The sequence below is a fragment of the Chelonia mydas genome, chromosome 22 (genome assembly GCF_015237465.2).
Source record: "Chelonia mydas isolate rCheMyd1 chromosome 22, rCheMyd1.pri.v2, whole genome shotgun sequence".
NCBI lineage: Eukaryota > Metazoa > Chordata > Testudines > Cheloniidae > Chelonia > Chelonia mydas.
This window is the reverse complement of record NC_051262.2, coordinates 10,835,124-10,851,548: the sequence shown is the minus strand read 5'-3', so window position 1 is coordinate 10,851,548 and position 16,425 is coordinate 10,835,124. Positions and strand designations below refer to the sequence as shown.

General features: G+C 40.0%; 1 protein-coding gene across 5 annotated transcripts in view; it reads left to right on the top strand.

Moving 5' to 3' along the window:
• The window catches only part of JHY (junctional cadherin complex regulator), a 33,647-nt gene extending 25,569 nt beyond the window's left edge, over positions 1-8,078 (top strand). For 3 of the 5 annotated variants that reach the window (XM_043534139.1, XM_007066960.4, XM_043534138.1), the window contains exons 7-9: positions 1,927-2,007; positions 6,320-6,445; positions 7,312-8,078. In XM_043534139.1, coding sequence (XP_043390074.1) covers positions 1,927-2,007; positions 6,320-6,445; positions 7,312-7,515 — 411 coding nt within the window. In that variant the 3' untranslated portion in view covers positions 7,516-8,078. Of the gene's footprint in view, positions 1-1,926; positions 2,008-6,319; positions 6,446-7,311 lie in introns of those variants that run through there. The other 2 variants (XM_037882373.2, XM_043534141.1) reach the window with 2 other exon arrangements.
• Positions 8,079-16,425: the final 8,347 nt, after the last annotated feature.

The window sequence follows — 16,425 nt, the reverse complement described above, 5'->3', positions numbered from 1 at the left end:
TTAATTCACACACACATATTTTGGCTTTGAAAATATATTGGAAATTACTTCAGCTGCTTGAGAAAAACCTGGCTTTATTCCATACAGCTAAATGGTTAACTCCCTGTATTAGCTTCAGTTTAAAAAACGATTATATAATTTTTCCGTAAAAGAGTTTGGATACTTGACTCAAAAAAAAGTCTAATATAATTTCTAACATAATATAGATTTTATTTGTTTGCCAGTTGGGTCTGACTTAAAACATGCTCATCATTTGAAGAGAGTACTTTTTTTGCTGGTAGAAATTCTTTTGGCATTTCTGTAGCCACTCCATTACTGGAATTACTGCAGTAGAAGGCCAGAAAGAAAATAAAGCAAGCCAGAGTCTGGATTATGAAGCGTTTTCATTGGCAAGCTTTTAAAATTTAGCCCAGCTATGAACGTTAATTGAATCTCTTTGGAACAGATGTAACGAGATCCAGGAATGCCCAGCCCTCCCCAGACAAGCCAGAAAAGCACCTTATCCTGGAGCGAACATAATGGATGGTTAGAAACGGATTAAGATGAAGTTCTGGCTCCCCACAAAAACAACCAAGAAAAGGGTTTTGCACAGGGGATCAGCACAGGGCAGAAGAGAAGTGAAAGAGCACCCAAGCAGGAAGATGGGTGCAGTGCATTTGTGTGGGCTCGGTTGTGGCCATTGCAACAAAAATATAGTACGTGATCCCACTAGCAATGACCTTCCTTTTTGCCTGCTGCAGCCAATTCACTTGTAAAGGTTTTGTTCCATGCTAGTACTGTTAATTTTTCACCTTTTTAGGTGAATGGTTGCTTCCAACTAAAAAGGGTCAAGGGGTGCTGCTCACAACACTGTCATGTGGCCAAATGAGGTTCCATATAGCGGTATTATTAGGAAAGAGTAAACTTTGCAATCCCTAGTTATTGGGAACTGGGTTCAAAGTCAACATAATTAGAAGGTTCTTGTGTTACTTATGGCATTTCTGAGAATGTATAAGGGCACTCAAAAGATGCAAGAAGAATTTGATTAGCCTCATGGGAAAACGGTGTCTAATTGTCATGCATCACCAATATAATATTGTAAAGGGGAGTCATTTTAGAAAATATTCCATATTGTTTTCATAAGATTAAGGGAGTCTCTGACAACAGAGCACTTTCTTGATTGGATTTGTGAGCTGTGGGTTTTGTTTTGGTAGGGATTTTTTCCAAGAAGTTTGTTAATTTAAAGCTACTTGGCCAGATTCTTCTCAGTTACATCAATGTAAATTAGGGGCAACACTGATGACTTGAGTGTAAATCAGGAATAATTTAACTTGTGTAACTGAGATCAGAATTACACTCAGTCTACCCAAACCATCTTCTAGAGCCTCTACCTTTGTCCCCAGGTCTTCCTCCCCTTCCTTCCATTCTGGGTGAAATCCTGACTCCACTGACTCTTGCCATTGATTTCAGTAGGTCCAGGATTCCACCTTGTGCCTTCTCTCCCACCATCACTGAATTTGCTATCCCAGGCACAAGGTCTTTAATTAGTTACCAGGAGGAGGAGGATACATATGAACTTCTCTTTTATCACCAAAAGCAGGGTGTTTTCTGTAGTTTTGCTACGAGACTCTTGTTCAAAAGTTCTGTTAATGCAATAACTGCCAAATGCATTGTCATTTTAAGCTGTTTAACAGAATCCAGCTCATGAAATGTAAATTACAAATTACAAAATGGGGTTTAGCCTGTTAGTCATTCAAATGTCCACATAATATGGGAAATTTCTAAAGGAATATTATCACATGAAACAAATTACGTTTACTCACTTTAATTTATAGTAGGACATACCTGCTCAGGGTAAAGACACCTTTAAGACTTTTTTGCATTGCTAAGGGAGATTTTTGCCCTCCATACCAAGTTAAAGGAAGATGTATTTGATTCTGTCTTTAGTCTTCTAGGCCAAGAAACTACATGAATCTGGATGTGAAGCTTGGAGGCCTTGGACCTGACTATGAAGCAGTCAGAGAGAAAGTACGTGTCACAGATAGCATTTTGTCTGCTTTTTATGTTGCAAAGCTATGCAAAGTAAGCTGATGCAGAATGCAATGGAGATGAAAGCACAGTTGATAAAGTAACTAAAAACTGCCTGGTAGGTTATACCCTTAAGTCAAGCTAAATATTAAATGCCAAAGGGGACCAATCCTTCTGAGTGTTAGGAAAGCAACTAGTACATAGGTGGGCATTACCATCAAATAAATGATAAAGATAATGTTCTAGTCAGGCATCTGTTAACCACTCCATTCATGAGTCCAACTAAGACAATAAAACACTAAGATCTGCTCTACCAGTTAGGCTAAGAAGTAGCCCCTTTTTTTTTATGAGCATCTCTCTTGCCAGATGCCCTCTCTCATCCATATAAACAATATTGATGCAGGTCCATGGCCACCTAGCACATCATGCCTGTCATTAGGCTGCACTCCATTGCCCTTTGGAATTTTTTTATAGAACACTCAAACTTCCAGCCACCTGTGCTAAAGGAGACTCTCCTTAGCAATATAGAGTTTGTTATACAGTTGAACAAAGCTGATCATCCATTAGCACTCATTCACACTAGCCAGTTCATTGCAAAACTAGGTATAAATATATGCTAGATTTCGAGACTTGGTTTGCACAAACCCACAGCTAATTTTCATAGATTCATAGGTCAGAAGGGACCATTGTCATTATCTAGTCCAAAGTCATGCATAATATAGGCCATAGGATTTCCCTGAATTAATTCTTACTTCAAGTGGTTGACCTAGAATATGTCTGTTAGAAAACCCATCACAACCATTGATAAGTTGTTTCAGCGGTTAATTACCCTCATTTAAATATATACTCTTTATTTCTAGTCTGAATTTGTCTAGCTTTCAACAATTGGATCAACTTCCAGTCATTAGAGCTTGTTATATCTTTGTCTGCTAGATTAAAGAGCCCTTTACTATCAAACTTAACTCTAAGGCATGTTTTCCAATCTTTTAATTATTCTTGTGGCTCTTCTCTGAACTCTCTCAAATTTTTCAACAGCCTTCTTGAATTGTGGACACCAGACCTGGACACTATATTCCAGCAGCTGTTACACCAGTGCCAAATACAGATGTCATGTAACCTCCATATTCCTACTCAATATTCCCCTGTTTTTACATCCAAGAATCACATTAGCCCTTTACAGCCACAGCGTAGCACTGGGAGCTGATCTTCAGCTGATGAGCCACCATGAACCCCAAGTCTTTTTTCAGAGCCCCAGCTTCCCAAGATAGAGACGTCCATCCTGTAAATATGGCCTACATTCTTTGTTTCCAGATATGACCTTTCATTCAGCCATATTAATACATATGATTGCACCTAGCTTGGCAAGTGATCCAGATCACTCTGTAACAGCGACCCATCCTCCATTATTTACCACTCCCCCAATCTTTGTGTCATCTGAAAACTTTATCAGTAATGACTGTTTTCTTCCAAGTCATTATAAAAATATTAAATAGCATAGAACCAAGAACAGATCTCTGAGGGACCCCATCAGAAATCATCCAATTAATTGTAAAATAGAGAATCATCAGAGACCTAACCCCACTTCAGTAGGTTGAGACCTAACCGCACTTCAGTAGGTGCCATTGATTTTGTATCATTCTAGTTTCTTAATCAAAACTTCTCATGGTACCAAGACATCTACATTTATTACATCAACACTGTATTGTAGTAGCACATCCTTACCTCATGGGCGCCCCCTTGTCTCTGGTAGCAGAGTTGCATGGTCTTTGTCGGTCTCCCCCACCTGGGCTCTCCTTTGGACCTGCAGCTGCCTTTCTCAGTCTGTGTCTTCTCCTGATTCCCTCTCTGGGTGTTCTGTGGCTTGACCCTCCAACCAAGGGCAGGTCTACTCTACAACTGGCATCGCCGCTCTGAGATTGAGCCACCGGTGGTCGATTTAGCGCGTCAAGTAAAGACCCGCCAAATCGACTGCAGATCACTCTCCAGTCAATCCCTGTACTCTTCTCGTCAGGGGTAGAGTAAGGTAAGTCGACGGGAGATTTTCTCCCATCGACACCCCCCCCCATGGCATAGACCCCGCAGTAACTTGACCTAAGGTACATCGATTCCAGCTACGTTATTCATGTAGCTGGAGTTGCATAGTGTACGTCGACATACTGCGGTAGTGTAGACATAGCCTAAATCACAAAAAAGTCTAAACCCTTTCCAGGGCTGCAAGAGCAAGTCCAAATAAAAGTCCAGACAAATCTTCAAACTAACAGCCCTTTCACCCCTCTTGGGCTTCACTGTAGTTCTCTTAAAAAGAAAAGGAGTACTTGTGGCACCTTAAAGACTAACCAATTTATTTGAGCATGAGCTTTCGTGAGCTACAGCTCACTTCATCGGATGCATACTGTGGAAACTGCAGAAGACATTATATACACAGAGACCATGAAACAATACCTCCTCCCACCCCACTCTCCTGCTGGTAATAGCTTATCTAAAGTGATCATCAAGTTGGGCCATTTCCAGCACAAATCCAGGTTTTCTCACCCTCCGCCCCCCCCCCCCACAAACTCACTCTCCTGCTGGTAATAGCCCATCCAAAGTGACCACTCTCTTCACAATGTGTATGATAATCAAAGTGGGCCATTTCCAGCACAAATCCAGGTTCTCTCACCCCCCACCCCCCTCCAAAAACCACACACACAAACTCACTCTCCTGCTGGTTCTCTTGTTGACTCTACCTCAGGGCTCCCCCAGCAGGAGCCTGAACTGCTAGGGTAGTTTGTTTCTCTATTTCCTGTCTATTAAACCATATCCCAGGGCTTCTCTCCATGAGAGAGACCTGTCTTCTATTTGGGGTTCTTTCCCTTGCCTTACAAATGATGGAATTACACCCCATCACACACTTTTATCAGCCCAATTTGCAGTCTCATAAAAAAAATATCAAGTCAGTTTGAGAAGATCTATTTTCCATAAGCCTGTGCTGAGTAGCATTAATTATATTATCCATCTAAACTCTTTATTAGAGTCCCATGTCAGCCGTTCCATTACATTGTCGAGGATCTATGTCTGACTGACAGCCTACCATTACCAAGGTCATCTAATTTAGCTTTTTAAAAAAATATTGGCACAACACAAGCGTTCTTCCAGTCCTCTGGATATTCCCCAGTGTGCTAAGACTTGTTCACTACCAACATTAAGAGTCCAGATTTCCTTTGGTATCATGGATATCTGTCCAGAAAACTCATGCATGCACATAAAAAGGGAGAAGTGTATAATATAAGGAGAGACAATTGTATCTTTGATAGACTCATCCCTCTAGTTTTGTAGTTCCCAGAAGCAGGTATCCATTAAAGGAATTTTCAGCAGGTGAGTATCCAGCTGAAGGCAAGTCCAAACTGCTTTGTTCTCCCTGTGGTAGTTGAAGTGTACATGAATGACTTTAACATGATTGAGCTGCACTGTCATTCATGTGCAGAAGACAGTCTCCTTGAACCTTGGAAGAGAAAATGAAAGTAAATACAGTAGAGTAAGTGCAGCAGGGAAGTAGCTGAATGCACATCACTCACTGTTAAGCAAACCTCTGATCTTACTGTGCCAAAGAGGAGATGATTGTCAGAAAAAAGTTCTGAATGAAAAATATCATTTGACCTCTTCACTGCCAGTGACTTTACTGGTTAGATTAAGCAGTTGTACATCTCAAGAGCTGTAGAACATATCCCATGCACTCTTGAACCTCACTGATAAGGTAACTCTTTATATTTATATAGTGTCCTTCACAGAGCATTGCATAGCTAAAATGATAAAATCATCAGCCCTTTGGAGCAGTTTAAAAGCTACAGTGATTTCTTCAGCCTTGCAGTAAATGAGATAGATTGGTCATCTCAAATCTATATCAATAGAGAGAGAGATGCATTGCTACAAAATGGCCTTCCTCCATACAGCAGAGGGTTCTGTCTCTTTTTAACACTTTGGCAACACTTATATAGCTTGTCACGTCCATAAAGTGTTATTAAATTGCAATGGGGGAAAAAAATTGAATGTTGACACCAGCTCCTAACTGGGGCAAACTAAAATACCTTGCTGAGCCTGAGAGTAACAAATGGTTGGAAACAGAGACAGAAAATGGGTTAAATAAAGAAAATAAAGAATTACAGTTATCTAACCTTGAAAAACTAGATTTTTAAGACGACCTTGCTGAGCAATGATTAGTGGCATATCTATTTTAAACAGCCTCACAGGCGTAAATGGGAAAGTCCAGCAGTAAAGGGGTCTATTAACTGGTCCCTCAAAACTTTAAATAACCATTACATTTTTCATTTGCCAGACAGAAAAGTTAAATAAGCAAAAGGAATATGCAAAGCAAGTTAAGGAGCACAACATGAAGAATGTTGCTACTGTGCAGAAACCGCCAGCAAAACCTCAGATCAAGTCATCATTATCAAGACATAAGGTCAGACTAGAAAGCATCTCATTAGATGGGGCTAGAACTCTCATTAGAGTGAGAGGGAGAGAGCTTGTCCATGGGCCTCAGAGAACCATGGAAGTTAACTCCTAGAACAGTTTTGGGTTAGATGCCAAAAGATAGAGGGTCTCCCACTGCCGTTTTTATTGTCTTTTAAAACAATCCCAGACACTCCTAATACAGAAAGTTGCTCAAGGTCAGTTACCTATTAATTATTTTTGTACAATCCTCATTGTATTCCTTCTTTTGTCAAGAAATTTATCAGCCTTCAAACTAACCAGAAATGAAATTTCCAAGGGACTCCATTAAAGTTAGTCTAAGCTTTGATTTGAAAGTCTTCAAGAGTATCTCAGCATCTTATTTATCATTTTAGGTCTTTTGTCATATAATTTTGGGGGAACAACGGGGGGGGTCTATTATAGAACAAATCTCTGTTTTCTGGGGCTATGGAACTCACTGTCACAAGATATCATTCAGGTCAAGAGCTTAACAGGAATGAAAAACAGATTTGATATTTATAAGGCATGTGAGAATATACAAAATTATAATAGTAAATACTATTTTTGTTATTAAAAAGTTTTGGAAGGGATATAGACCTGCATGCTTCAGGGCATAAAGACAACCTCTAACTAATGATGGTCAGGAAGCAATTTTCCTTGGGGCAGATTATTCGATAACTGCAGAGTTTCTTGCACCTTCCTCTAAAGCATCTGGTACTAGTCACTACAATATATGGAATTATTACACTCTTAATCTGATCTAGTATGAAAATTCTTATGTTCTCCTGCCATTTTAAAAGTGTTGTTCTGATTTTATTGTCAATTTCAAAATGCTATCAATCTTTATATTTTTAGGCTCTGGAATATGCTAAGAAGATTCCTAAACCAAAACCTTTCTCAGCAAAACAATCAGATGAAGAACCAAAAGAGGAAAGAACTCTAGCACATAGTTTAAAAGGACAGAATTTACCTCAGATTTCCTCACTGAAAAGTCTGCAAAACAGACATGAAATAGAGAAGCAAGTTGTGGCTGCTTTCAAAACCCTTCACATTTTATAATAAGTTTGAAATTATTAGGGAGCTGTAGAGGGTAGACAATATCTGAACTGTTTATGTGGTGCATTAAATTACTTATGTTTCCCAGATACAGTATTTCAGGACTCCGCTACTTAAATAAGAGCCTCTACCATCAAAAACATTGATTTCAAAAGGTGAAATATTTTCAGATCAATTGCCCATATTTTAGTCCAATATTATTATAGCCAAATTATTTTTTTAAATGTAATCTTTATTTTAGAATTGTGCTTCTTTTTATTCTATTGTTTCCTTCCTTGGAATATCCTGATTAAGCTGCTGCTTCTTTCTGAGCAGTTTATCCAGAAAGAGTAGTGAGGGAATTCAGGTGCCTGCAGGGTTCAGCAGGAGGTTTGTGAATTGTAGTGGAACCTAAACCTGGGCCTTTGATGCCTAAACACGTGTGAATCTAGATCTGTGTGTCCTATTAGTCTTCCCCAAAATGCTCATTCTTTTTATGCTGTGAAATAAACCTACAGCTACTTACGAAAACATTTTTTATATTTTACATAATGAACTTTTAAAAGTATTTCCATCAAATCTAAAAACAGTCTCAGTGACTCTGTGTGTGTATCTATCGTAATTGCTTTTCTCTTAATATAACTGGAACTGAAATGAAAACAGGAACATTTCCATGATGCTCACTGAGCCATTGACCCAAGAGACATGAATTAATGATAAAATATTTTAGCTATGGCCCAGGTTTCCATGACTGGGGGTCGACAGGTGTTAGAGAGGTTAACAGCAGTATTTGGTTAAAGAGTACCTTATGTATATATGGTGCTTCCAAACACATAAGCCTTAGACCCTGCTCCAAAGCCGCTTACAGCTGGTTTTAGTAGACAGACAAGTACAATACAATGGTAAAATAAGAGACACCAAAGAGGGCAGAGGAAGATCTGCACAGGAGGCTTCACTTACAGAGAAGAAAGAGAGAGCAGTTGGCCTTGATACATCAGCAGTTGGATCCAAAGCCCCCCTGAACTCAATGGAAAGACTCTCTGCCTTCTATGGGCTTTCAGTCATGGCCCAGGAATGGGAAGCCGTTCCAAATATAGCGGCGGCATGGATACAGCCATAAAGCTGAGAGTGGGAGAAGGTGACAAAGGAAACAACTGAGAGGATTTGTAGGAGCACAGAGTGAGTAGCAGGAAAGAGAGCTGAGATGTAGAGCAAGGCAAAATAGTGAAGACTTTTGAAGGTGAGGACAGAGAGCTTGAACTGGATGCGATAAAAGAAAAGAAGCCAGATTCAGCATCGTCCCATGGCCAGGGCACTGGACTAGGGTTGGTCACTTGATTTCTGTTTCCAGTTCTGCCCTGGACCGGCTGTCTGACTTTGAACAAGTCACTTCACCTCTCTATACATGGGTACAGCCCCTGCTTCCCCCACCCCAATCCCCTGGGTATGTATTCAGATAGCTAGCCCAAGCTGCTGCCTATTCCCAGCTATCCTGCTATTTTTAGTGCACTAGCTCAAGCAAAGCTAGACTGTGCACGTCTGTTTGAGCTGGGAAGCACAGTCCCCGCTGCAGTGTAGATATACCCAAAATATATGTACAGTGCCTAGCACAGTGGGGTCTGATCTCTTTGGAGTCCTTATATGCTACATAATAAAAATAAACTAGTTAAGAGATATAAGGAGGGAAAGATGTGGTCAGAATGATGGAAAAGGAAACTGTTATTAGTTCCTGTAAGGAAAAGACAGAATTCTGATCCAGTCCCAGCAGTTAAGCCAGAGCTGATTCTTACATGTTTTATATAATGTAATAATCTCTCATTTTTAGACAGACAATCTTACAGGTTTGGGACCTTAACAAGTTTTTAATTTAAATACGTGTACCAGTTTACTTTTAAATTAAATCTGGCACATCTTAAATTAAAAAAAGGGGGGGGGAAAGACATCAACCTCATTGTATTACCTTAACATCCACAACATTTTCTCTTTCTTTAAAACAAAGAGGAAGCTGTTGGCAGGTTATCCAGGAACGAAGCCAAACTAAAATACTCCCAATAATGAAGAAAGTAAAACATGAACCAACCACAGGCCATCAATAGGGATACAATAATTAATTATGCAATTGTTGCTTCATTATTGGTTAATGATTCATTGTCACAACATCACAGCAAGCCCAAGAGTTTAGAGCCTCATTTAGGGCAAGAAAATGCAGACAAGTAATGGCTCTTCAGCTAGACAATCTGTTATTAGATAGGAGTAGGTTGAAAATACACTGAGAAACTGAGCAGAACACTGAGGATAATCAAGAACTACACTTTTGATAGGAAACAGCCTTTAACAGATTAAGTGTAAGATAATAAACAGATGTGATTCTTATGATGGTTCTGTTTCTTTAACTTGGTAAATAAAGAATTAAATCCACAGATGAAATGTGATAAGGAAACGCACAGAAAAGGAGTTTTGGAGAGCACATACTAAAAATCTTTTTAAAATAGGCAATTTCTGCAGGTTCTTGTTGACTCTTGGGTTTGTTTTCATCATATGTTGTCTTAGGGTGACCAGATGTCCCAATTTTATAGGGACAGTCCCGATATTTGGGGCTTTTTCTTATATAGGCTCCTATTACCCCCCACCCCCTGTTCCAATTTTTCACACTTTGTCTGCTTACCCTACGTTGTCTGCATAATAGATATAGAATCATGGTCCTGGCTCCAGAGTTATGATTGCATCTAGGTTCCATCATAAGCCCCACCCCCAATATATTTAACCAAGAATATTTGGCCTGAAAATTCCCTGATTTACTCTCAGGGCAAAGGAGAATTTTCCTGACAAGTTTGAGAAGCAAAAACAAAACAAACAAAAAATCCAAAATTCATCCGGATTTGAAATTTTGACCAGTATCTAAAGTTTCTTTGGATCCTACTAGTCCCAAACTGCCTAGTTACTACCCCTTCAAACCTTTCTGTGCAGTTAAATCTCCGTGAAAACAAATGTGCGAGTTCACTTTAAAAGAAAACAAGTTGTAATTACGGCAAGTCATTAACAACAGCTGTATCTAATCAAAATGATTATACTGTATGTGTGGGAGCCGAGGTCCATGGAATCCTCTGGCCTGAGCAAAGTTTGGTCTTGCTGAAGAAGGTGTGCAGTGGAAGGGTTAATTGGGGAATACAGCGGAGAGAGTGAATGTGAAAAGCTTAAGTCTCTGTGCCTGCACTGAGTTTTCTGTAAAAGGTAAATATGGAAATGAGTTCCAAGAAATATTTTTAGTCTTATAATGGGCTAATTCTGGACTTTTGAATAGTTGGATGCAAACTCCTGCTAGGAGTTGAAGGTAATGTCACAAGTTAACAGGAAGATCATTTTGCTTAATAAAGACAGGCCACGGAAAGACTCCAGTTGATGTCTGTGGGCTTTGAATCCCACTCTAAATTATTGAAATCAATCCATGATCTCAAACACTAGGAAACAAATGGCTCCTAGAATTGACAAGGAGTTAAACATCAGTGCTGTATGTCATTGGAAAGGTTGCTTCACCTCGATTTGAAACGAGGCCTTGATTACTTGGGCCTGGATTCAACAAAGTACTTAAGCATGTGCTTAAATGCTTTGCTGAACGATTACCTTAAAACAGGGAGACTTAATCATTTTGGTCTATTTACCATAAATATTATGGAAGCACTGGAAACTTGCACAAGAAAATTCTCTGCATAGAGGTTTGGTTCAGGTTACGTGCAAAACGTTTTGCACTTAAAAGTACAGCAGGAGGGCAACCGTTTTGCAGCTTTCAGTGGATCCAAGACAAAACTGTCCCTTCTTGGATTTTGGATTTGCTCTATCTTACCTCTTGGCCCTTCAGCTCTGTTTAGCCTCAGGATTCACGTTACACAGACAGTTCCGTACCAGGCCAGTTATAATTGCTATCCTACTTATATTTTTTAAATAAAATGGTAACACTTTGAAGCATTTCTGGAGAAGGCCATAAACTTGTTGCCTCTGCTTAAAAGTGATAATCCCCCTTTAATACAAACCCGAAGCACCTATTTTTAATTGAACTTTTAGATGAATATCAAAGAGCTATTTATGTGTATCTAATATTTTAATTAGAGTATATTCTCAATTTAACCCATTAAATCCTCTTTGATGATCTCCATGTTTAGTGCTTAGCCCCAGATGCTAGAGATAATGAATACTGGACCTTTTGATTTAATGAGAACTTCTGCCTTTCTAGCCTGTCTCCCTTTGTATCCTTTTTTTCCCTCCGCGCTATAGAATTCAGTTAATTGAAGGAGTCTCTCACCACCACACATTAAGGAGTCGAAATTAGCATCCCTTTTCTGATTAGAAAATGCAAGCAGACATTTTCCCTTTGATCTCAGGATTGAGTTGAAGTAGGCAACAGCCCCCTGAAAATGAGCTGATGGCCTTATTATTAGGCTAAAATGCAGATGCGTCCATGTGTTGCAAAATGCTTAATGTCTTAATTGATCACCTTCCTCACTGTTTGTCATCCTAGTACCTTTTATAGCTCATGTAAACTCGGGGGGGGGGGGGGGTGTTTTTTTTAAATAGTGACCTTTTAAGGAACATTAAAGGGCACCCACCAATATCCCCTTACCCCCAATATTAAAATTGTATCAATAAGTCCTGTCATTAATAGGATGCTTCCCCATGGCAAATAAATAAATAGTCCCATGAACACGATCGTCTTGCAGACCATTTGCAAAGGATTGTATTTTCCCAAGGTGAAATTTGAAAAGAGGTTATTTTCAGTGTGTGCGCAAAGGAAGTCTTTTGATCTGCTTTGATAGTAATGCAAATTCTTTTTGCACCAAACAGATAACAGTGGTACAAAAGGGACTGCACAAGTAAATGATGAGCATCCGTCTGCTTAAAAGCAAAGGCCAAAACTTAATGTAATTCAAATTAGAAAGACAAAGAATTTAATAAGAAATTGGCTTGAATTTTGCATTAAGCATTCGGGACCACATTAAGGTTGACTCAGGCCCTTACTCTCATATTGAAATCAATGGAACTAAATGGCAATGCATAGAGTAAAGTGTTACTCACATGAATATGGGCGGTAGAATCAGGCCTTCAAACAATTAACCACCATGCCTCTGAGATTGTGCCTCCTTGGGCTCTGTAGTGTAGTGGCGGGGAATGTTAGAGCAGCATACCTCCTCTGGAACTTTCTCCTGGCTACTTTCATTCTAGAATACATTATAGAGCTGGATCCTTTCCCTCCATGAGCCAGACCTAATTGTTGTAAAGTCAGCAGCATGCACTGAAACAGCTTGTGTCTAGCTAGAACTCTTGGCCAGGTGGTAGGTGTCACCTTGCTGAGGTGGGGATACCTGAATGATATTTACATTAAGGATATCTAAAAAAATCTCACTCCCCTCAAAAAAGGAACATATATTAAATCTATTTTTATTTCTGGACGATATAATTGGTTTTATGCAAATGTTATATGGGCATAAATATCTGGGATTCCCTTATATGTAATTAGTCTTCCTACTGTTTCCTTTCTTGGTTTCTTTCAGACCCCTCAAAAACTCTCTTTTTTGGGGGGGGGTGTCCCCCCCAGTTAGGTTTGATTGTTGTAGGCAAAAAATATTATGCTGTAAAGCTGAAAAAGTGCCTGAAAAATAAATCCACATGCTAATGACATTATTCACCACTGGAGATCACGTATTTAACCAAAGGGACAATAAGTTTGTTCTATTTTCTACAAACTCCCATCTAAAAGCCACATTCATCCCTGGCATGCTCAATGGAGTTGTCAGATTGCCAGTGAACTCAGTGGAATTACAGCAAGGAAGCCCATGACTGGGGCTTCTAGGCTGTATGCAAATACAAATAATAAATAATAATAATTTGGCCTAATGGTTATACTTAGATCTGAAAATTGGCACACAGATCCAAACTGAATATGGCCTCCTTGCACAACCGTTGCACGTGATGGTGAGACAAAAATACAAACACCTCAGCAGAGTAGGAAAATTCATTTCACAAGGAAATAATGTAACATACAGGGACAAATTCATGCTTCTTGAACGGAATTACACCAGGGATGGATTTGACTCAGATTGGAGGTTTTTAGAAAGCAAAGCAAACCATTATCCCTTGAGTTTAATAAGTGAACTCCAGTAGAAAGTAATGCCTTTTTTGGCCTGTGGCTACAGGCTTACGTCAGTGGTGTTATACCAGTGATAAACTTGGTCCAGTGCCTTAAAAATCTTCCACCACTTCCCTTTGGAAACAAATTCTGCAATAGATGGGATCACCAGAGGTATTTTCTAATACTCAACCTACCTACTCCTGGCACAAGAATAAATGAGTACGTGCACTAGAGGGTGAGATATGGTGGTTGATTTGGCTACAGAAGAGGTTTCTGTGAACATGGAGTGGTGTACAGGGACAGTAAATACAGAGTGAAGCTCTTCTGATGACAGCTGGCAAGAATGAGTTAAAGAAGCTTGCCTTACAGAAGAGGGCTGTTTTGAATGGAAATACAACTGAGCCAAAAACATGGATACAGCAGATGCTATAAAACTACCCAACAGCTCATGCAATCACTGATTGTAAGTGCAGAGAGGGCAGCTGCAGGTAATGCCATATGGTTAGTTTTCCATGTACCACGAGGATCCCTTAAATCAATTTGCCTTGCCTCAATACCTATAGCAAAGCCAGCATAATGCATTGCAATGGAGAATTCAGTCCCCTTGGCAGGAGCAAAGCAACCCTTAAGTAGCGTTAGTGATAGATAGCAAGGTAAAATAAAACACAGAGTTCAAGTGGCTTGCCATAGGTCACAAAAATGAGGAGGTTAGTTAAACAGAAATTAAAAGGTACAGTGCTAAAAGTGAAATCCCTGCGAGCTGCATGGAAACTTTTTAAAGACACCATACTAGAGCTCAGCCTAAATGTTTACCCCAAATTAAAAAAAAACATAGTAAGAGAACCAAAAAAAGCTAAACATCCAAGTAAAAGAAGCAGTGAGAGGCAAAAAGGCATCCTTTGAAAAGTGGAAGTAAAATCATAGTGAGGAAAATAGAAAGCAGCATAAAAGCTGGCAAATTAAGTATAAAAATATAATTAGGAAGGCCAAAAAAGAACTTGAACAGCTAGCCAAAGACTCAAAAAGTCATTGCAAAAAAACTTTTTAAGTGCATCGGAAACAGGAAGCCTGCTAAACAGCCAGTGGGGCCACTGGATGATGGAAATGCTAAAGGAGCACTCAAGGACGATAAGGCCATTGCAGAGAAACTAAATGAATTCTTTGCATCAGTCTTCATGGCTGAGGATGTGAGGGAGATTCCAAAACCTGAGCCATTCTTTTTTAGGTGACAGATCTGAGGAATTGGCCCAGATTGAGGTGTCATTTGAGCAGGTTTTGGAACAAATTGATAAATAAACAGTGATAAGTCACCAGGACCAGATGGTATTCACCCAAGAGTTCTGAAGGAACTCAAATGTGAAATTGAAGAACTACTAATAGTAGTCTGTAACCTATCATTTAAATCAGCTTGTGTACCAAATGACTGGAGGATAGCTAATGTGACGCCAATTTTTAAAACGGGCTCCAGAGGTGATCCCAGCAATTACAGGCCTGTAAGCTTGACTTCAGTACCAGGAAAACTGGTTGAAAATATAGTAAAGAAAAAAATTGTCAGACACATAGATGAACATAATTTGTTGGGGATGAGTCAACATGGTTTTTGTAAAAGAAAATCATGCCTCATTAATCTACTAGAATTCTTTGAGGGGGGTCCAGTGGATATAGTGTACTTAGATTTTCAAAAACAACAAGGAGTCGGGTGGCATCTTAAAGACCAATAGATTTATTTGAGCATAAGCTTTCATGGATAAAAAACCCACTTCTTCAGATGCACTTCTTTAGATTTTCAGAAAGCCTTTGACAAGGTCTCTTACCAAAGGCTCTTAATTAAAGTAAGCTGTCATGGGATAAGAGGGAAGGTCCTCTCATGGATCGGTAACTGCTTAAAAGATAGGAAACAAAGGGTAGGAATAAATAGTCAGTTTTCAGAATGAAGAGAGGTAAATACTGGTGTCCCCCAGGGGTCTGTACTGGGATGAGTCCTAATCAACATATTCATAAATGATCTGGAAAAGGGGGTAAACCGTGAGGTGGCAAAATTTGTAGATGATACAAAACTACTCAAGATAGTTAAGTCTCAGGCAGACTGTGAAGAGCCACAACAGGAACTCTCAAAACTGGGTGACTGGGCAACAAAATGGCAGATGAAATTAAATGCTGATAAATGCAAAGTAATGCACATTGGAAAACAATCCCAACTATACATATAAAATGAGGGGGTCTAAATTACCTGTTACCACTCAAGAAAGAGGCTCTGCAGGGGTGGCTGTCTCGTGGACTCTTGGCAGGTCCTGAGCTGGTTCCGGCCCCACCTCTGCAGTCTAAGGGGGCAGCTTGGAGAGGGCAGTTTCAGCTCCCCAAAGGGCAGGTCTATCTCTAGGTGACTGGGAAGGGCAACGTGTAAGGGTGACTGGTAAGCCCAGGGGGTCCAAAAGGACCATTGCATAGGGAGTTGTCTCTGTGGCTGCCAGGCCGCATGCACATGCCTTTGGCGCCTGCCCGACCTGTGCCGACTGCACCTCGAATAATACAAGTTGGCATCAGACTCTGAAGAGTGCTCCTTGTTGAGGTGCCAGGGATCACCGGTGCTGAGGGTCTCTCGTACTAGAGTCCTTCCTCAGCCCCGAATTGCAAACCGATGCCAGAGCGCTCCGCACCGACACGCTCAGGCCTGAGCCTTGGCGGTCCGAAGCTGCTGAACGAAGTGCAGATTCTATGAGCAGCTGCTTCGAACTGAAATCCTGCTCCTTTTTCATCCTAGGTTTAAAAGCCCTGCCGATTTGGCAGCGCTCGGTCTGATGCACCTCCCCTAG